The following is a 22,588-nucleotide window of genomic DNA, read 5'->3' on the forward strand; positions in this document are numbered from 1 at the left end:
AAATTAGCACCAGTTAGGATTCGAAATGTATTCAGATATTTACTTTCCATTTCCATGACAAGAGGCGTAACTAGGCGAGCTCAACAACAGATTAAAAACAGAGCTTGAAGTTAAGAAGGAGCAGAATAGAGGAGAAAAAGCTGCAGACATTAAATAAACCGAGCTGCCGTATGTCTAATTAACAGACTCAATGTTTTCCCTTTTCCATCTGTGAAAGCAGAAAACAACATCCGAGCAGGACGGGCTCTACCTCTGTGATTAGTGTGCTGTTATAGCTCTGCAGACCACAGTTTAATTTAGGTGCATTGGGTGTGGTCCAAGGACAGAGCCTCCACCTCTTACATCAGCAGCTCTTGGGAGGCCGCAGAGTTTGTTCCACTCTATTACATAATTCCCAAATCTGATACTCTTGTCTGCTCTTGTGCACAGTCAGAACGTTGTGCAGTTTCTCCCGGCGACAAACCAGGACAAGTAGCCGTGACTCTGTTTGTGTTATTCTAGGAAGCATAATGGAAATATTCTTCAATTGAGAGGTTGTGCAAAATGAATGGCTTTGGGTTATGGACGACAAATCATGTCAAATCTTAAATCAGAAGCAGCTGCGTGCGGTTTATGTTCAAACTGTGAGGATGTGATGTGCAGGATTATGACTTTGAGTGAAAGAAACAGGAAGTGTGTGTCTGACTGGCTCTCAAAGATGTGTGGCATTAATGTGCAGTGTTTGACCCCTACGTTTATTATCAACGTGTCGCTCAGCCTCACTACTTCCTGCTGCTTTGTGCATGACTTTTCTTGTCCTCCGCAGGGGTTCTTTGATCGTTTTATCATCCGAATGTCACTTCTGTCCCCTCAAGATTGTTTATGTGAACTGACACCACTTAGATTAAAGACAGCCCCCTCTCACAAGAGCAAAAATAGATGTGAGCCCCGTGCGGTTTTCCTGTATAACTTCAGCAAACAGCAGCCACTTCCCTCGCAAAGAAGAAGTTGACAGATCAAGACTGAAAAGAGAGTCAATGTAAATTAAAACCACTGATGTTGTTGTTTACTATATCTTGTCATCGAGTATGACATCAAAAGAATATTAATTGCACACTCTTTGGTTACTTGATTTATCGCTTTCTTTAGGCATTGTTCAGTCGAGCGTAAATGTCAAATATTTGTAGCTTCCGGCTCCTTAAAGGGCCAGTACGCCGATTTCCAACCTCAGTCCTATCATGCTATTAAGGGGAGCTAATGCCATTATGGTCGGAAAAAATGGCCGCCTCCTGTCTCATGTCTCATTCAAAACCATCAGGGTTGAAATGTAGCCTGCAGATTTTTTAGACAAGCTTTTCTTTCTTTACGTGGAGTCTTTGGTCTTAGTTTGACGATGCAAATATCCACAGGCCCCTGCTGTAATCATCCTGCTCACTCAGTTCTCCCTCTCTCCTCTCCTGCAGGGCATCTTTTCAGTGACCAACCCTCATGCAGATATCTTCCTGGTGGCCCGTGTGGAGAAAGTGTTGCAGAACGGCATCACGCACTGTGCCGAGCCGTACATCAAGACCTCAGACATCAATAAGGTCTGCCGGCTTTCCAACTCATTCAAACCACACACACACGGGTGACAAAAGCAGCAGTCATCTCTCCAGTTTCACATACTGTTTTTTCTCCACCATATTGATTTTGTGCTTCCTGTTTGTCTTCCCCTCCTGTGTCTCTGCAGACCGCCCAGAAGGTGCTCAAAGCTGCCAAGCAGACGTGCCAGCGCTTGGGCCAGTACAGGATGCCGTTTGCCTGGGCTGCCAAGTAAGACAGGAATAATCAAAATATTACACTGTAATGGATCTGCTTGGATTCTTCCTTGGATGCATCATGCATTCCTAAAATGAAAACATAAAAGATTTCACCATAATAACATTGCATTGGATTTAAAACCTACAAGTCTATTCAGTTATGATACATAGTGTACATATATAGTTTACAGGCTGCATAACAGCTCATTAAAAGGCAGCCTTCAGTAGAATTTTTCCCATATGATGCACGTAATAAAATAGGTGCTTTCTGACCCAAAGTACTAGGAACTGTGGCCCATTGTTGCCTGCGTTTCCACAGCGGCCTAAAGTCCCGGGAAGATTATGCAAATCAGGCCAATGATGTATTGAGAAGCAATAAAAGTAAATGCACTACACTGCCGGGTCGCCGTTTCCAGTTCCTGCTGGATGTCCTCTTCCGCATAAATGCTCAGCAAGGCCTGCACGTCATCGCCGGTCCATCTGTCGTAGACTCCATCTCAAAGCACAGTGATAAACAATCTCGACGCACAATGATAACAGTGAGCTTGCAGCTGCAGTCTTTAAACATGGCAGGTTAAATAAAACACTGCAGGGACAGGGACTTTTCAGGGGGTAAATCAATTAACCGGAGCTAAATTTAGACCCTGGGTCCTGCTATCGAAATGCACAGTTCCTCAAATGGTTTCTAGTACCTGGGGAAAGTGGTAAAGTGGTGAATGCATCCTGTGCAGAGAGACAATGGCGTGAAGCTGCTGCTCTGCCAACATGCTGCTTCTTTCATCCGTAGAGTCGCAGTATTGGAATCAGCTCAGATGGCAATGAAACAGAATAGCTATATTTCCCCCACTTCATTTTAAATTGATCTGATAGAAAATCAGATACGTGAGCAGTTCAGGGTTTCCCATGAAAGACCAGTGCGTGTGTGTGTCGTACTGATGCAATACCATTCTCAGTTGGCCCTTCCCCCAGGAGGAAGAGTGGCAGTGAATGAAGAGAGGGAGTGGTGTTGGCGAGAACAAAGCAGCTAATCCGATCTGTGTGTGTTTCTCATGCTCTGCCCCTGACTCTATAGGGGACGCGATTTGTCCCGTATTTCCGTGCACAGCCACTACATCAGAGGAGCTGTGACAGTTCATCATAGTTAAGAATCATGCAGCACATGGAGGAGACCTGTGGATCTGTGTGTTAATCACACAGAGACTCCAGTCTGCAGTGTAGTTCATATATTTCACTGATAAACCACCGAGCGTCTTCACTAGTTGCCGACCGATATTTGGAGGCAGGGCGGCTGATGGAGCCTTCGAGAACGGTGGCCTGTGACGTATGCATGTTACGTCTGGCAGGTTTGTTATGGGAAGTGAGCGTAGATGCTTCAAGCCAGCCACACAGGCGAGGCTGCCTGTGTATGCTGACATGTTTTGTTTAATCAGTCGGCCGACTGATGTCTATCACTAGTCATCCCTCTGACTGCACAGCAGCTCTCCCCCTCTCTGTGCTGCGAGTCTGCATCAGTGTTTTTTGTAGCCTGTTATATTTTAAAGTCTTATTAAGGTGAACGAGGCTCCGGGTTTATTTGCATATCGAGCGGGAAAGTGAGATTCGATCACAAGTGGTCACTGAAGACGCATTTGAGAGGCTTGTTAATGCTAGGTGTGATGAGCTTTGCTTGGAGGTGTCCGCCTGTGATCAGATCACCCAGGACACATGATAATGCCAGGTCTGAACACCCCCAAAAACACAAACACACCTTAATACAACCCGACAAGAAGGTGCCATCATGATACCTTTCAGCATCCTGACTGCCTTTCATGTAAAAAGCTCGGGCTGCATAACAAACCCAGCCTGACTCACTCACTTAGCCTTGATTGAAAATGTGCGATGCTTGCACGAGGCAGGAGCTGCAGCCTTGTGCTTTGTGTTTCCAGGCAAGTGTTCAAAGACGCTCAGGGCAGCCTGGACATGGATGGGAAGTTTTCTCCTCTCTACCGCCAGGACAGCAGCAAGATCTCCACTGACGACATCATCAAGCTGCTGGCCGACATCAGGAAGTGAGTCATCGCCACCATTCGGCTATTAAAGGGAGTGCTTGGTTACTGTAGCGCAAAACAATCATGTCCCTGCACACCTTTTTAACTTTAACTTTTCTTATTCGAACCTCTTTCTGCCTGTCAGACCTGAGAAGAGCAAACTTCAGACCATCCCTGGACAGCTGAATGTCACCATTGAGTGTGTCCCACCCGACTTCTCAAGTATATTGTCATTTCTTTACTTTTCCTCTTATTTTTTACCGTTAAAAATGACAATATTTAGATTAAATGACTTAAAATAAGCAGCTTTGTGAGCATGCAAAATTAAATGGGAAGCCACAAGCATCGCTGTGCTTTGAATTTTTTATAATCTGTTCTGTTGTGCTGGTTATGTGAGCATGCTGTTACATAAGACCTGCTTCTTGTGGTCTCTTGCGCATTTTAAGTTCCTCCTTTTTCACAGTTAACCTAAAACTTAAAGTAGAAGCTTGAATTTCTCAATGAAAGACCAAAATATGGCGTTCTGTCCCCCGCAGACACAGTCACTTCCTCTTACATTCCCGTCAAGCCCTTTGAAGACGGCTGCGAGCGGGTGTCGGTGGAGGTGGAGGAGTTTCTCCCCGAGGAGGCCAAGTACAACTACCCCTACACCACCTACAAGAACCAGCTCTACATCTACCCCCTGCTGCTCAAATACGACAACCAGAAGAGCTTCACCAAGGTGTGTGACTCAGAACCGAGTTAGATTTTTTGTCCTCCTCTGTTGATCTAATGACGTAATGTTTCCTCCTCACCAGGCCAGAAACATCGCAGTCTACATCCAGTTCAGAGATTCAGATGAAGAAGCTGCGACCCCTTTAAAGGTGAGTTGTACTTGTGGCTCACACATTTCACTTTGTATTGTAGGAGGGTATTCACAAGTTAGTTGAGAGGTTTGACAATCAGCCGGAGCCTCCTTTCCTGCACCCTGGAGTCAACTTTACCCAGGAGGCTGTGGAGTGTTACACCCCGATAATTGGGACACACCCTCCGGTCCCCCTTTTTAAAAATGGGAACCATGTACTGTCCCGGACCTCCATGCGAGGCGTATCAGCCAAGACAGCCCGACAATGTCCAGAGCCTTCAGCATCTCAGGGCAAATCTTTCTACACCAGAGCTTCTTGACTACCTCAGCGACCTCTGCCACGAATAGACTAGATAAGGCTTCCCCTGGACCTTCGACCGTCCAACACTCTGGCTTACTTCTGCGGTAAAATGCTTGTTTGTTGAACGGAGGTCGGATCGATCATTTCTGATGCGTTCGAGGTCGCTGGGAAATCTAAACGGCTTTCATGACAGCATCAAGCGTATTCATCTCAAGATTAATTTTTGATCTAGAGCGGATTGTTAGCTGACCCTGCTGTAGATGTTTGTTTATAGAGATTAATAAGAAGCTAAATTGTCGGGAGCTGGATGTTCCCCCTGCTTTCGCTCTCCACACGGACTGTTTTTCCTGCATGCACCGAAGCCTGCTGATACGTGATTGGTCGATGCTACTCGGACTAAAAACGGACTACAAACGGAAACCAGAACACTTCCTGTACTAAAATCTGGTTGCGTGCGTAAATAGAGATTACAGTTCTACAAACACCCCAACATATTCTCTACTATATATATAATAATATATAATATTCACTCTAGCATTAGCAAAGGCCGAGGCTTAGGGATTGAGCAGAGGAAAACTCTACTAACAGATATCTGTAGATGCTTCTGCTACCACTCCAGCTGACCTCGACCTTTAAACTTTGATCTGACGTGAAGTCAACTTGCACATTAGCCTCCAAATATTGCAGCTTTTATCTAACACGATAAACAACTATATGTTCTGGAAAACAAAACTGAAATGCTAACTCTTAAAGTACTCGAGTTTATGGAGTGAAAGGGACACGTCATGTAGGGAGATGACGTGTTTATAAGTTGTAGATGGAGTTTTACAAAAGCAAATAAAGCAGAAAACAGAAGAAAGATCGGATCGATGTCGGGGGAAGAAACAGGCATGCACTTCATTCTTAACAGATCATCAGGAGCTCGGTGCTGGAACAATAATACTGTCATGAAAATATTTGGAACATCCTGGGTGAGATGTGAGCGATAGCAGAGATGCCTCAAACATGATAAACTTCTCTTTTTTATTACTTTTCACAAAGTGGCCGTCGCAGCGCAGCTGAGGGGCCCGAGAAGGAGAAAGGAAACGCTTACAGAAGCTGGTTATTACAGCTGGCAGGAGAAGATAATGGACGGTCACTCTTTTTTTCCTCCTCTCCTCTTCCCTGTTTCTCTCCGGCCACACATGTCAAATATTTGCGGTTGGAAACAGTCGTCAGAGCAGCGTGGATTGCTTTGCTTTTCACTTTTCCGGGCGGGAGGCAGGAAAACAGAAATTCTTTGACTGCAGCCGCCAAAACATTTACACTTGATGCTCTCGATTAGGACGATCCAGACAGACAGACACATCAGAATGCAGTCGAGCGTACAGACACTGTAGATGTTTCACACACACAGTCTGGTCTCAAACAATGCTTGAAGCCCATTGAGGCATTTTCAAACAATGAGCAGGAGCCAGCAGTGCATCTCTCAGGAGATTTTAATCAGAGGGAGCAGAAGCTTTTCTTAAGACAAAAATGTGTCTGAATGTGAAGATGGGATTCCCAGAGGCTGCAGATTACAAAATGCCTACTGACAGTTTTCTTTGTCATAAATAATCAACTGACTACCAGTCAAACCAATCAGAAATGTTTGTTTTTTAGAAGATGGACGACCGGTCTCTAACTACTCTCATTGCACAAAATTGAAGCTAAAATACCCCCGTGGCGAGGGCTGTCATCTTGCGGCGGTAATGTGATATGGAGCCAGAGACTGCGCAGTAGAGATCGGCGGGTGGAGCCGGCATAGCCACTTCCGCTAACCAAACCACACACTTAGCTTACTGCAAAAAAGGGCAAAGATCCCGCACGTCGGCGTGTTTAACAGCAGATCAGCTCCTCGTGTTGGTCTGAAGCAGACGTTCACGGAAATGGAAAGTTCAGTGACTGTAGTGTTAGTGTCCTTACTCTGCTACTTGAAAAACAGAACGCTGCAGGACCCCGATTTGTCAATCATGAGGCCACACCCCCTTTTCACAGCATCAAATAACTAATGAAAAGTGTCAGAAAAATGAACACTTGGACATAAACCAGCATGATAAGAACTAACTATAATGACAGACACCATGTTGGAGAAAAATGTAGTTTGATTTTATAGTTTGACTCATGTCCCATCTGTTAACATGGAGGAGGCGGGCTTTACGAGCTATACTGCAGCCAGTCAGCAGGGGGCGACAGACAGGTTTTGGCTTCACTTTAAGGGAGCTGTCATGTCATCCATCTTTTTATACAGACTATGAGCTCGATAGACATATCTATCTTTAGGGCCGTATTTTTAGGCCGTTATTTTTACAGAACATAAATTGCCGAAGCGCTGGTTTGGCTCAGCCGGTGGATCAGGTGCCCCGTGTGCAGAGGTCTCACCGTGTCGGATGCTGGTTCGACTCCGACGTCGGCCCTTTGGTGCATGTCTTCCCCGTCTCTTTCCTGTCACTGTGCTATCTATAAAGGCAAAAGGATGAAAAAAATTACGAAAGCAGACATGTGAGTACCTTTGCAGTGTCATTTTTTGCAAAACAGGTGCAAAATTTAAACAGAAGCATCACTTTCTCAGCCGCCATGTTGGTTATCTGACAGTGTCGTAACAGTCTCAAAAACCCCAGTTGTTGTGTGTGGTTCTTTACATGAATGAACAGGAAAGCCTCACTCACAGATAACAATTCAGCTCTTATAGCTGCACCTTACCCTCATCCTGAGCCAGTAATCAGGACTCCCATCAGCCCCCTTAACTTGCTCCTGCTTCTTAAAAGTCCCCTGAAAAGATCGTTTTCCATGATGGTGCAGAAACCCTGCAGCAGGGCCTGGAGACCTACTGCACCTTCTGATTTGGAACAACAGATCTCTGCTACAACCTGTGTAATCCCCCCTCCTCCTCCACCTATGCTTCCTCTTCCCAGATTGACCTGAGATCTGAACCCTGTGTCCTCTCCCTCTGAGCCTCTCCCATCATCAAGGCTCCTCTAGTCCTTGAGCTCCTATCAGTCTCAATTTCCATCAGCTGGCTCCAGAGCTCTGTCCTTCCTCTGGCCAGCACCGCTCATTATTGTTCATTAGAGATGACTACAATTGTTAGCATCCTAATTATAGTGCGAATCAGCCGTCAGAGCAGGTCCAGAGCGGATTTATTTTTCCCCCTTTCGTCGCCCCTCGTTAGAAATATCCCGACCTGCTCAAGCTCGACCTTTCAACACAAGTTAATTTTTCCCACAGAGCTTCTTCTCGGATTTGCTGCAGCTTTGGTACAAAACAGCTTTGGATATATAATTGGTCTCTTAAAGTTTGTGTGTTGAATTCGTAAAATATCTCGAGGCTTTCGGTCCCATTTGGCAAGAAACGTTTGATCATATGTGAAGGGTTTCTGTCGCCGACACCGGCAGAGGATGGACAGCACTGTCCCTTTAATTACCGTCAAGTTCAGTGTATAAGACGCACTTTTAATACACTTTTTAATTACTTTTTTTTTCATGTAAAAAGTGGACTGCGTTCTATAAACTGCTGCAACGACGCTTCGTCCCGGACATGTGCCGTCACGGACGCGCGACACCATGACCGCCAGTGCAGCCGCCATCCTCGCAACAAGTTGCCCCTGGTCAGTCAAAGCTGAAGTTCTCTGTAATCGATAGAAGCAATAATAATTGAAATTGACGCTTTAGCTGTGGAGGAAGTTGTACAAACGGCTCGCGGTTTCGCCCGTTCTACATTCCTACAACACCCAGCGTGCATTGCGCCCCTCATTCTGAAAGGAACGGCCCAGCGAGAGAAGCTGGGGTGAAATTGTACTGTTTCTCTGCAGGCAACGGCTCAGAGCGGGACAGAATCTGAAATAAGATTTAGATTATACCGGTGGATCGTCAAAACAATCTTCAGGTCTGCAGTCTACATTTCAAACCTGATGATTTTGAATGAGACATGACATCGGAGGCGGGCGTCCTAGATTGAGGAAGTGTAGTTTGGCGAGCTCCCTGGCCTCCGCCAGATGACGCGTTTTACGTAGTCTGGCAAATTTAATTAGCAAACTGGTCCTTTAACATAGGCTGCAGGCGACCGCACCAGTAGTTAGCAGGATTGCAAACACGACATGGCGAAAACAGGTGGTAGGCTGTAATTTGTGTGTGTTTTAAATGAATTGAAATACTGTTGAAATAACTTGTATACACGTTTTTATTAATAAATAACCTTACAAAACCTTTTTCCCTCTGGGATACCCCCCAAAACAGACCGTTGCGACTTATATTCCAGATTTTACGTTAAAAAATAATGAACAATTTGCTGTCTAAGGCCTGAACACTTATCTAATTTGTCATACAGAGGCCTCTCTTATCTGGTCAGAGGCTACGTGTTCAGCTTCCTTGTTTAACCTTTCGGTGCATACGATGAATGAAGGCCTGCACACTCACCTCGTCTTTAACCACAGATTTCTGAGCTCTTACTCACAGCTGTGCCCCAACATCAAAGAGCCACAGTGGGATGACTGATGTGTGTGTGTGTGTGTTTGCCTTTCAGTGCATCTACGGCAAGCCGGGAGACTCACTCTTCACCAGCAGCACCTATGCGGCCGTCCTGCACCACAATCAGAGCCCGGAGTTCTACGACGAGGTAATATGATTCAACCGCTGTGTTTAATGCCACGTTAGATTCAGCAGCTTTACAGGCTCGTGACGAATGTTGACAAAAACAAAACACTTATTAAACCTGACGTGGAAATAATAAGAGGTGTATTGACTATTATTCTCAATCTCCCTGGAACCCTAGATTTTTCTCTTAACTCTCAGATTCCTGCACAGAGATAATCCCATAATTCTGTATCCGGTTAGAGCTGAGGCCTCACACCACCCTGGTCAAACAGTCACAGACCCCACGACACGCACAAGAGCTCGGGTAGAGAAGTGTGGTCAGGAAAGAGAGGTAGAGCAGAGGGCGTCCATATGGCCCTGACATCAAACAGATTAGGATCTTAAGAGTCCCCACATACACCCGCATCGCACACACAGGGGCACGCTCGCTGGGATTTACCCCCTCATGCTTAAGCTTCCTGTTGCATCATGAGGAATTCTGCTACAGCAGGGCAACGATGTTCTTTATCTTTTGAACATATATGGCTTTGATTTTTTTTTATCTCTAGGGACATTGGACAGTAGGACACTGAGAGCTGTAAAAGTATGTGTCACAGGAAGAGAGCTGACTCATAAATTGGAGAGTCATGATGTTCCTGCGTGCCATGACATTAAGCAATTTGTTGGTTACTAGATCTGCATTAGTGGAATATTCCCTAAACAGTGTGTGTCACTTCCTGTGAGTTAATCGCCATGTGGAAGACTCAGGGGAAAAACAATTCGTAGCTGTTGCTGCCCCCTGGTGGAGGTTTTTATTTAAGGTTTCACAAAGGGGTGTTTTTAGTGACCATACATGCAGCTCAAATTAAGAGACCACTGCACTGTTCTACTATTTATAGGTTTGTGTTTGTGTGAAATGAACTTTTGCTTTTTTTCGATACTAAGGAAGCCCTAAGCTGACATGCATCATTTTCCCATGACAAAACGGGAGTAAATAAAATGTGTGGATTCATGTCCACTTAGGGCTTCCGTAGTATACGACATTTCCCCTACTTCCAAATCAAATATTCTTATTTTGGTCTTTTATTTGCAGAAAATGACGACTGGTTAAGGGCCGGGTCAGGGCCGCGAGGCGCGCCGCACTGCCTTTTCTGTTGAAGCCTATGGTTAAAAAAAGAGCAGCTTGCTGCGCCTTTTTTTTTTTTACTGTTGTTAAGGCAACCACTGAATCATTACCTGTCATTAACCTAACCGTTGTTTTGTAAACTAACAGAAGGCCCGTCTCGATATTCATCCGATTGGACAATGAGTTTTTCAACTGGAGGCGCTCAGAGCGTTTCTCCAAACACAGAAGGAATAAAATAGTTTTGATTAAAGTTAAGAAGCCCAACTTTCCATTCATTTAACACCCGTTTTGTTAGGATAAAAATAAGCTTACAAGTAGCACATACATTGGTGTCAGTGTGTTCCTATTCTAGTGTCATTATTGAGTTTGAAATAATGTAGTAGTAGTATATTAAGCATAAAGCTGTGACCTGCTCCACTGTGTACAGGTAAAGATTGAGCTGCCCGTCCACGTGCACGACAAACACCACCTCCTCTTCACCTTTTACCACATCAGCTGTGAGTCCAGCAGCAAGGCCAGCAGCAAGAAGAGGGAGGGAGTGGAGTCACTGGGTGAGTCTACTGAGCAATCGTCTCTGCCTGTGATTGATTTCATTCTGTATATGTCCTTGAAAAAGTTATGTTTTATGCACCCTGTTAAATGAGGCCCACTGCTCTCCTCTCATGCTCCCAGTTGGTTATTCCTGGATGCCTCTGCTAAAAGACGGGAGGATGCAGTCAGCAGACCTCCAGCTACCTGTAGCAGCCACCCTGCCTCCTGGATACCTCTGTCAGGACACCAAGAAGGTAAAGTCAAGACAATTTATTTATAAAGCACATTTAAAAACAGCAGCAGCTGACCAAAATGCTGTACAATGCATAAAGGAAGCAATACATAGAAACCAAAGCAATGAGACAGAATAAAACACCTTGAAGCCTGGAAAGACTCAACAGAGAGGGTGACTAAGGATGAAAGGCTGTTCCACAGTCGAGGGGCCTCGACTGAGAAAGCGTGGCCACCTCTAACTTTAAAATTAGAGCTGGAGATCACCAGGAGACCTGTGTCAGAAGGGCCCGGAGGTTTTGTAAGTTACACAGGAGGGGGGGAAGTTGTTAAGGGCTTTAAATACAAACAGCGCAACCTTAAAATAGATCCTGAAGTGGAGTGGAAGCGGAAGAGAGGCTAGAACGGGACCGATGCTCCCTCTTCCTGGAACCAGTCAGCAGCCTGGCTGCAGCATTTTGGCCCTGTCGCAGGCTGGATGATTTGACCTCTAGGGAGCATGTAGATAGAGAAAAGAATAGGGCCTAGGATTGAACCTTGTGGTACCACACATGGAAGTGGAATTGCCGATGATTACTGAAACAAGACAAGGTCAAAACCTAGTATGTGGCTGACCGCATCAGGTCAATGTGCGCTTTTGTGTGCGTGACGGCTGCGGCACGAGTTCTGACGCACACAACTTGTTGTACTTGGCTATAGTCCGCAGTACCGTGTTCTGCAGATTCTCCTGCTGCGCTCGCTCTCTGCACCCGCTCTCTCACTGACTGCACATGTAGTTGCGCAACAGTGCCACAAGGGGGCACTTAGACCTCAGTCAACAGCCTTTCCAACAAGTACCGTCACTCAGTCAGTCAGTCACATACAGACCCATGTGTTGGTCAGCCCAAAGTAAAGTCCTGTTCCCTTAAAACCTCAGGACTCAGAACTGAGCATCACAATCCCCTGTTCTTTAAATCATGCTCATTGTAAGAGCCAATTTGTAAACTAAATGGCTTCATTTAAAATTGTAACTTCTCAATTAAGATACTTCCTGAAAACAAAACAACATTAAATCTTTGTGCTTTCTAACAGTCCCAACCAGACATCAAGTGGGTGGATAATGCCAAGACACTGTTCAAAGTGAGGACCCATGTAGCATCAACAATCTACGCTCAGGTACAACGTTGCTTTACTCTATAAACTCTTTAAACAGCTCTTATAAAGACAGTGTGTGTGGATGATGGTGATGTTGTGCTGTTTCTTCTACAGGATCTGCATCTTCACAAATTCTTCCAGCACTGCCAGCTGATGAGGACGACGTCAGAGGGCAACCAAGCCGAACTCATCAAATACCTGAAGGTGAGATTATTGTGGACATCAAATACAGGTCGATATAAGCTTTTGTAACCGTGTCAAGACCAGGGTTGAGAGGGTGACTTTAAAAATGTTACCTTTGTATTACTTCAATACTTAATCTGCAAATAAAAACAAGAGAAAAGAAATTTCAATACTTTTGTTTAATGTGGGAACGCCGTTTAAATGAATAGTGGTAATTATGCGCATTTAAATGTCCTTTGCTATTCACACTACTTCACACTCAAACTTATTCCAGTCTGGGGCTTGTGTTTTTACCCACACCATCCCAGCTACGGCCATCACCAGAGTCACAAACTATTGTTCAGCAGTAGTAGAAGATGACGACAGGTTAGCTAACATTTTTAACTGGAATTCTGTGCAGCTAACGTTAGCGGCTGGTCTTACCTGTAAATGTTTCTTAAAATTAGATGTAGAGTCGTTGGATAATGATGGCCGGAAGGCAGAATTTGCACTGTACAACTTCTTTGAAGACAAAATGATGACGAAATTTGCACCCAGTGAAAGCACGTTTTTCACCACAGGCCATGGCAACCATAGAGTAGCCGATGGCAGCTTTGAGGAGCGGTGTTGTGAGACGTGTGCGTGCAGGTGCATGGTGTTATCAGAGACGGTCGGATGGACGGTTTAAAAATGAGACACCAGATGTTATAGAGCATCATCTTCATTTTACAATGTGTTTTAAAATTGTAGTCATGCTACAATCCCCATTTTTAATACATGTTTAATATCTGTAATCTAATTACTCCTTTTTTTCTGTGACTGTAACAGAATAGAGTTGCTCCGTTTCCGTTACTCCCCAAGCCTGCAGAGGATGGTGCAGTGATACAACCTTAAGACGTCACTAACTTATCAAACAAAGTCTCGTCCTAAGCTCGCCGATTTCTGCCTCCTTCTGCTAGCAGAATCTGTATCCTCTGTCCTCTATCCACCAGCTTTACCTGACTTCACAGCTTCTCCCTCTGCTTCCTTCTTCCTGTAGTGTCTGCACGCCATGGAGACTCATGTGATCATCAACTTCCTACCTGTGGTGCTGATGCAGCTGTTCGAGGTGCTCACGGCAGCGACCAAAGAAACCCACGAGATTGCTGTCAACTCTCTGCGGTCAGTTCAGTTATATAAAATGTGCTTATTAATCATAATCAATGCTTTTAGTGTAACACTGGTCTGCTCTGTGCCTGCAGAGTGATCATACATATAGTCTCCAGATGTCACGAGGAGGGCCTGGAACACTACCTGCGCTCTTTTGTCAAGGTAACGAACCAGCACAAACGCTGCTATCGCTATGCTGCTTCTTTCGCTCATTCAAAGAAAATTCATTAGTTAAAAATGCATTATTTTGTGTGTGTTTTTCCCTCTCTTTAGTACGTGTTTGTGACCAATAGTCCTTCGTCAGGAAACCCAGCGAAAACCCACGAGGTGCTGGCCACCGCCGTGACAGCCACGCTCAAGCAGACGGCTGATTTCAACACCAGCAATAAACTGCTCAAGGTTTGTTGTCTGGCTCTCTGTCACAGCCACAGTACCAACATTGAACAGCAGGGGGCACACTTGCATGTAAAACTAAGCTTTGAAACAGACAGTCAAATTTCCAGGAGAAGATATCCTCACGCATGTAACAGCTTGTACTGTGGTCGTTATCGTATCTCTCTGACAGCCATGTTTTTCCATGTCGTTTTCCAAGGAAATTTGCATATTGGGAAACACCAGTCTGACTCTTAACATGTTTAATCCCTTTCCCTAGTATTCCTGGTTCTTCTTTGAAACCATGGCCAAATCCATGGCTCAGTACCTGCAGGAGGGCAACCGCATAAAGGTTGGCAATTAATAGATCCTTCTGCCTTCGCACAATTCAGGTTGTGCAGCTTGGCAACACTTGTTTGTACGTGTTTGTATAGAAATGTGAGCTTCTGTCTGGCTCGGATCACAAAAGCGAATTCACGAGAATATTACATTTTGTTACGAAACGTGTCTCACACACTCGAAAACAGAGGAGACTCCTGTTGTGTAATCCCCATTCTGATGCTCGATGTAATACAGTAAGCAAAAGTGCAGAAACATTCAGAACTCATCACGTATTCGTCCTGACTTCTCTTTAGATGCCGCGGGCCCAGCGCTTCCCCGACAGCTTCCACCAGGCGCTGCAGTCGCTGGTGTTGTCCATCATGCCACACATCACCATCCGCCACATGGAAATCCCAGAGGAAGCTCGCTGCATCAACCTGAGCCTGGCCAGCTTCATCAAGGTCCGAAAGCCACGTGCACAAAAATGAACCCAAGTCTCCTTATTCTGTGTTTTAAACTTCTTACATGGGTCTACCTTATTGTAAACTTATTGCCCTTTTTTGTTTATATTTTTTGACTCCGCTTCTCGACTCCTCTTATTTACTTTACAGGAAGGTAGGGAGGTGCTTGAAGCGGATTTAAAGCTTTTAAATTTAAAGCTGTAAGTAGGGCTTAATGTGGGAAGATTCAAACACAAACACAGAGTGTTGTCTCCCCCCGCCCCCTCCTCCCCAAATTCAAATGTTAGCCTTTCCTGCCGGACAGCACAGGGGAAGCTTATGGTTCTGCCCCGGGGCCGAAGCTGCCGCCAGTTCCGGGGTTAACTCCCGTCACTTTACACACACACAGCAGCGAGCAGGAAGCAAGACACGGGAGCGCGGCTTCAGTCTTGAGGAGTACGCGGCTTTATTACACACACAGCCTCACTGTACAGTCGTTGTTGTTTTCAGTTACCGATAATCAGATCCCCGTTCATTCTCATGTGCGCACACTCACTTCCTGTCTCTCTCACTCACTTGCTCCACCCAAACTCACGCACTCAGCTTTTCCCAAACAGAGCTCTGCTTCTAGTCCGACACAAGGTTGAGGACACTAAACCTACTCGTGTGCCAGACGTGCGCTCTGGAAATGAGTCCTGTGTGCCAGTTTGTTTCGTATCTGGCAACCCGAGGGTGATGGCACGGGCTGTGGGCAGGATCGTGCAGGCCGAAACACACACAGACGTTACGCACCGGAATGGAAATTTCCGGAGGAGACCCTACTGGCTGCAGCACTGTTGTCGGAGAAGCCAGTATTTCAACTTAGCACGTTTCCTTCATCTCTGATGATAAATCATGGCCATTTTATGATCAAGTCCAGTAAATATGTAACATATTGTTCATTTAATCACTGTTGGGCCAGATACAGGTAACATCAGCGCAAGACATATGTATTTGGCATCATATACCCGCCGCATATGTGCTAACCACGCTTTCTCTCCTCAGAGGTGCCTGACCTTCATGAACAGAGGCTTTGCATTCGGCCTGGTCAACCACTACATGTGTCATTTTGGTCTCAAAGATCCCAAGGTACATGCTCTGACTCTGTGAGCCAGCACACACACACACCTCACGCTCAATAAGCTTCAAACTGCAGGGAACATTTGTAAAGAGGAGCGGCTGGAATACGTGAAGATCCAGGGCCATTTTAAAGAGGCCGGCAGTTAGGGAGGAAACTTTGGATAACTCTCGTACTGTGAAAAATGGAACTAAACTTCTGACCTGTGAATTTAATCTTTACATAACATGTTTTCCTGGCTCTACTTCTCTGTCTGTATCAGCAGAACATTTGACTTACAAATTAAACCAAAACTGACAAGAAGCAGGCTTTGTCTGAGCAGCGCTATCAGTGGAGTCGAGGATTATATTTAAACAATGTGGACAGTTATGTCTGTGCTCTGAAGCGGTTGATAGGATTTTGCATAATGCATGCACAGGCCACACACTCGCATGTGTGTACTTCCTTCAGGTGCTGAGCGAGATGAAGTTTGATTTCCTGATGACGATGTGCAACCACGAGCACTTCATCCCTCTGAACCTGCCCATGGCGTTCGGACGCACCAAGCTGCAGAGAGTGCAAGGTGAGAATCAGTTCGGACTGCATCGTGCTTCCTGCCACACATGTAACCACTGAGTAGCTCTCACATGACCCCCATCCCCCTCACTGACCTCGCCCTGACCCGATCCACCACACCAATTATTTTCTTATTAACCTGCCTGATTGGCCTCACCCACATACAGTACATGCCCTGAAATAAGCAGGTGGCACACCTACCTCTGCTCTGTTCCTGCATAACAAGTTTATCCAACAGTTGTTGACACGACATGTTTTATACAAAGCAAAACAACTATGTGCTGTGGAAATGCTGCATGGATTGTTTACAGTTTTACCCCCAATTTCTTATTTTTACTCCCCCCTCCCTTTAGATTTTATTCCGTATGCGACGGAGCTTTTTGGCCCAGTAGGTAGGTGATGCTCACCGCACCGTACTGTACATCAACGCCACCGTATGCAAACAGCCTGCACCACCTTGCACTAACCCCCGCCATCCTGTCAGCCCCTTTTCCTATAGGACACCCATTCACTTCCACTCACCCAGCACAATGCTAATGCTAGGCTAACGCCTTCATACGCCTGAGCCTGTATGTTGTAGAGGAGAGGAGCTTGTGGGAATCAACTGACCTTCTTTTCTTGATGCTTAATTAACTTAAAGTGCGAGATGTAAACATCCTCCATGACCCTGGGGGTTCTCTCTCTTTGCCGTTTGTCTGCTTTCTCTCTGCCTCTCTTTATCTCTCGCTCCGCCTGTCTGTCTCTGTCATCAGAGACGATAATTGCTCCGGTTCCCAGGCTGCACTGCCTCTTTTAATATTAACACAGCATTGTTGTGAAACTGTACGCCACTGTTTGTGTCGAAACAGACTACTTCTCATTTCGTTTGGCACGTCTGTGTGGTTTACTGTTCATGTATGGATATTTAAGTCATGCGCAGAATAAAATAGAGTTCTGAACTGTCTTAGTGTTTGTGTGATGTGGAAACATTAGTGCTTGAATGATCGTGGTAAGTTGTTTTGTTGTTTGTTTCACGGTTTGGTGGTGCACAAGGATGGGATATTAAAGTCTGTGTTTGTTTTACATTACAAATGACTGAAAACAACATATACTGTTGAAAACATCTACTGAAGTATATGCACTAGGCTGGAGATACGTTACATGCCACGTTACTGGGCTTACGCAGTGTGTTGTGACACATTGCCTGTCTTTTCCAGATTTCCGGAAAACTATTGTAGTGTCAAAAACAATAACATATGCATCAAAAACCTATGAAGGAGTATTTGTGCCACACTAAGGAAAAAGACGAAATGTTGAGAATAAAGTCAACTCCTCCGGTCCATCAGATATCTGAATATATCAGTCCGACTTTATTCTCCACTTTGTTTTCCACTTTAATATCAACATTTCGACTTAAAGTTATAATCTGGACCTTTTTCGTTCAGATAAATGTCTGTTAAGTCTCTATCTGTCACCGAATGAGATAGCGCAATGGTGACTGAGCCTATAGGCCACTGATGAAAGCCTTCATTTGCAGTTTATCGTATTTTTTTGTGTCTGTGGCATCTTTCACGGAAAAAAATCCCAAGCGGCGCCCAGTTAGTGACGCGTTTTCCATCAGCCAGCAGTGATTGGTCTGCCAGAGAGGGTAGGCGGAGCTAAGCGGCTGCTTTTCCGCTCTCTGCAAGTGTTGCGAGTAAACAGTAATCTACTATGGCTGAACAAACAAAGAAAAGATGGATGACTACAGATACAACTTCAACAAGAAGTGAAAATCCAAAGAAGAAGAAACAAACTCGACGCTCAGATGAAGCAAACAGTCTGAAAAGGAAAGTGAGTTAGAGTTTGAAACCAGCCGTGGACGTTGGATTGAATTGGGAAGAGTGCTCTTGGCGCTGAAGAGCAAAAAATCTTGGAGATTGTGTCTTTAAATATCAACTTTTTGACTTTAATCTTGAAACGCATAAAAAAAACAAACTCCTTCCTCTTAACGTGGCTCGAATACTCCGTCATGAAAACCTGAACGTTTTAAATCAGTAAAGAAAATCATTGCATGTAAACTGTTCACCAAAATGGATACACTTTTTATACACAGTATAACAAAACATGTGATAGCGATACTATTTTTACACCCCTGATTCATCGAATTCTTTAAACAACTCTGATTGGGATTTGTTTTCTATTCTTATATCTATCTATATTTTTGCATGGCGTGCTAGGAGTTAGATTTCTTCTTCTTCATATTAGGACATTTTTCAACTCCATGCCACCATCCTATGCCACAAATGTACTGACACTCCCTGTCTGGCCCAACCACAGCAGAGCAGAGTCTGGAGTTCAGCCTGACGGAGGATTACTGCCGTAACCACTTCCTGGTGGGTCTGTTGCTGAGGGAAGTGGCCGAGGCCTTGCAGCAAGGGCCCGAAGTCAGGCAGCTGGCCGTGAGCGTTCTCAAGAACCTTCTCATCAAGCACGCCATGGACGACCGCTACATGGCGTTTAAGGTGAGGGAGGGTGGGGCACCTGGTGATGGAAGAGGAGAGAAAACCTGCAAAACTGACCTGATCGTCCTTTTTCTGAATGGACGATCGACTGAAATTTAAAGTTAACTTTACCTGAATCAAGCAGGTAAAATCGAGAAGAGGGAGAACGGAGGGGGGGTCACGTTATTATCTTCATCTCTAACTGAATGCATGTCACAACTGAAGTAGGACTTGAACCCAAATGCACGACTCAGGAAACAAAGTTCAAATAAACAATCTTTTAAGAGCAAAGTGCAAAATGAAAGTCACTCTAATGAGGAAAAAACTTCTATGACAAAGTTTCAAAATAACACGAGCAAGAGCCAAGACAAAAGTATCAATACCTGACTTGACAAAGAGCATGGCATGAAAATGCCGTCGGTTCCATGACTCACGGGACAAGACGAACTGGCACAGAACAAAGAGAAACACAGACTATATATAGACAAGGTCACGGGGAACAGGTGGAAACAATCAGGGCCGTGTAGACAACCAGACCAGCTGGGAACACACAAAGAGAAGGCGCAAGTTGCCTGAAACGAGAGGATGAAACAGGAAGCCACAAAACAACACAGTTTGCAGCCGATTAAAGGCCCAACATCGAACATAGCATTGTTCACTCACCACCCTAGAGCCTAACGGACTTTAATGGTGTCTAATCATCATTTGCGAACATTTAACTGTTATCACTCGCAAATAAACACATCTTGCTGTTCCAGTCACCGCCCACGCTCGCATTGTTTACTCATTTATGGTTCAAACTTTATTGAATACGTCATCAATGTACGAACATTTGCTTACAGTCAGTGGCTGGCTGGACAATCACTTTTGTATACGTCACCACGTTCGCTGTGAGCAAGCCCCACGGGAAAAAGTCTGCAGATTTTCCGATTTGGTGTTGGAAAGCTCACATCAGAGCCCTCACGCGCCCGGTGATTCGACAGTGGGACACCACGAAGCACTCACACACTTACCGGGAACGCGCCTCAGAGTCTGTGAGTGTTTGGATTGGGCCATGGTGATCAAGCCAGGTTAAAGGAGAGCCAGATTGGTGATGCGGACAACCCTGGGTTGAGGCTCAACAGACCTATCTTACCCTCTGATCTCGCTTCGTAGCACACCCCCTCACGTCAAGTCAGGCAGCAGCATAATTACATATCTCTATATCTCTTATATCCCTACAGCTCAGCCTTTTAGACTCAGAGCTTCACACAAGATGTTAATGTTTGACGTGACACAAGTTTGACCCAGCTCTCCTCCACCTCCAGGAGTTATGGCGCTTTCACCCAACAAGATATCAATGTCTGTTATGCAAACTAGCAGGAGCGCAGGCTTCTCTGATAGCTGCCGGGGACAGATGGCTTTTCAGTATCATGTTTACATTGTGATCAGTAGATATCTTATTCAAAACCTGAACTTATTTTCATGTTTCAGAACCAGCAGGCCAGGATCTTTCTGCTCTACCTGCCGCTGTTTGAGCTGCTCTACCAGAACCTGAAGCAGCTGTCGGCCCAGCCGCACACCTCCAGCCCCGGCCTTGGCTTAAACGTGAGTCCCCTCGGCGACAGTGGGGGTCAAATCTTTACCTGAAGATGAGCCAAAGTTGCGATAGCTTTGAAACTTAAAATCTTGTTCTTCTCCAGGGCTCCAGAGACGACCTGATATCAACAGGTTCGGTCGACAGCAGGAGAATCAGCACTGCAATTGAGCGAGACCACAGTGAGTCCAGAACCACAGATGCAACACAGAACATGTGGCATCTGGCCTCTTCCTGTTTGGTGATCGTCTGTTATTATATACACACAAGCACTTGGCACCACAACAATACTTTGGCTGCACGCAAGTCCATCCATTAGCAGCAGTCTTTCTCTCTGGTTGCAGTGATGCGTGCCAGACATCTGCCACTCAGGTTGCTGCATGTTTTGGTTAATTTTTGCCACCACAAATACCAAGCACTCCGTGATGATAGAGACGTTTTGTTTTTAGAACATTTGTTTGGTGTCTTAGTTCAATGTGGTCAAAGGGAAAGCAGACGGACATCACAGCAACGACGATGGCAAAAAGGAGTTGGAAACAAACATTCAGCGCAACAGACGATACAGCAGTCGCCTGATTTGCGTATATAACAGATATATACTGTAGGTCTCGGCCAAATATATAGATGGACGACGCGTCTCCATCTGTTCCCATTGTACGAAAGTGATGCCAAAATACCCCCGTGATGGGCGCTGCTATCTTGCAATGGTGACGTCATTTGGAGCCAGACACTGCGCAGTAGAGATCGGCGGGTGCCGCCGCCGTAGCCACTTCCACTAACCAAAACACACACAGCAAGGACCTCGCTCGCCGGCGTGTTTCACAGCAGAACAGCTTCTTTGTGTTGGTCTGAGGTTAAAGTTCACAGGTACGGTTTGGTAGCTCGTTCCACCACCTGGAGACTACTGAGGAGGAGAGTCTAGTTAGAGACTTAGGGCCCTGTTGTGATGGGAGTACCAGGCGCCTTTCATTGGCAGAGCGTAGTGGGCAGGACGGAGTGTAGACCTGGTAGAGGGCGTTCAGGTAGGCAGGAGTAACAGGGTTTGAATTTGATGCGAGCTGCGACTGGGAGCCAGTGGAGGATATGAGCAGTGGAGGGATATGTGCTGGTTTGGGTTGATTGAAGACCAGCTGCGTTCTGGATCATCTGCAGAGGTTTGAATGTGCATGCAGGAAGGCCTAAAGGTCAGCTGGTCATCAATTATGACAAATATTCTTTAAAGAGCAGCTCCAGTCATGTTTTAAGACATATAAAATGCTCTGCTCGAAATGATAAATTGTGTCTGATATGTTTTTTTTGCAAAATACGTTTAATTACCTTGTAAAAATCCTCCCAAGGCATCTCCTTGCAAATGTCCATCCGCCCCTCGGTCGCAAAAACAAAACACGTCTCTGCCATCGTTTAGTGGCAACTTGTTGAAACTTAGCTCGCTTGAAATGTAGTCGATGACGGTTACAGCTGGCTCGCGCATCTCTAAAGTGGTTGTCATGGGTTACACATAATGATATGCATAGCGTCGCCCCGTCCGTTAACGGGATTGGCTCCTTAGGTTTGTGACGTCTCAAACCTGCCAATCTGAACACGTGTTGTTCAGCCTGTCCTTGGTACACTGCAGTTTAACTCTTGTTTTGTCTTGTAGCACATGAAGAACACCACATGGAGATGTTTACAACACCGGCCACTCTTTGATCACATTCAGGATGTTTTCAACGGGGTTCACATGTGGATTGGGCTGCACATGACATGTAGCGAGAGATCCTATTTTAAGGAACATTTGGAGTGGTCTCTTAATTTTTTCCAGAGCTGTATGTTGTGTATCTTGTTCTGTGGTCAGCGGTGGCTTCTCACATGCCTGTGATGGCATTTAATCAAG

General features: G+C 45.4%; 1 protein-coding gene across 2 annotated transcripts in view; it reads left to right on the forward strand.

Moving 5' to 3' along the window:
• The window catches only part of dock11 (dedicator of cytokinesis 11), a 76,408-nt gene that overhangs the window by 23,729 nt on the left and 30,091 nt on the right, over positions 1–22,588 (forward strand). The window contains exons 13-34 of one of the 2 annotated variants that reach the window (XM_069671752.1): positions 1,443–1,565; positions 1,709–1,791; positions 3,704–3,826; positions 3,951–4,027; positions 4,342–4,526; positions 4,603–4,668; positions 9,490–9,582; positions 11,093–11,216; positions 11,338–11,450; positions 12,499–12,582; positions 12,676–12,765; positions 13,763–13,884; positions 13,965–14,034; positions 14,146–14,271; positions 14,525–14,596; positions 14,880–15,026; positions 16,050–16,133; positions 16,573–16,684; positions 17,031–17,069; positions 18,976–19,160; positions 20,613–20,726; positions 20,822–20,897. In XM_069671752.1, the coding sequence (XP_069527853.1) occupies positions 1,443–1,565; positions 1,709–1,791; positions 3,704–3,826; positions 3,951–4,027; positions 4,342–4,526; positions 4,603–4,668; positions 9,490–9,582; positions 11,093–11,216; positions 11,338–11,450; positions 12,499–12,582; positions 12,676–12,765; positions 13,763–13,884; positions 13,965–14,034; positions 14,146–14,271; positions 14,525–14,596; positions 14,880–15,026; positions 16,050–16,133; positions 16,573–16,684; positions 17,031–17,069; positions 18,976–19,160; positions 20,613–20,726; positions 20,822–20,897 (2,308 nt within the window). The remainder of the gene's footprint in view (positions 1–1,442; positions 1,566–1,708; positions 1,792–3,703; positions 3,827–3,950; positions 4,028–4,341; positions 4,527–4,602; positions 4,669–9,489; positions 9,583–11,092; positions 11,217–11,337; positions 11,451–12,498; positions 12,583–12,675; positions 12,766–13,762; positions 13,885–13,964; positions 14,035–14,145; positions 14,272–14,524; positions 14,597–14,879; positions 15,027–16,049; positions 16,134–16,572; positions 16,685–17,030; positions 17,070–18,975; positions 19,161–20,612; positions 20,727–20,821; positions 20,898–22,588) is intronic. The other variant, XM_069671753.1, reaches the window with a different exon arrangement.

Source organism: Semicossyphus pulcher, unplaced genomic scaffold, assembly GCF_022749685.1.
Source record: "Semicossyphus pulcher isolate SPU_LCO1_2020_fin unplaced genomic scaffold, fSemPul1.0.p SCAF_21, whole genome shotgun sequence".
NCBI lineage: Eukaryota > Metazoa > Chordata > Actinopteri > Labriformes > Labridae > Semicossyphus > Semicossyphus pulcher.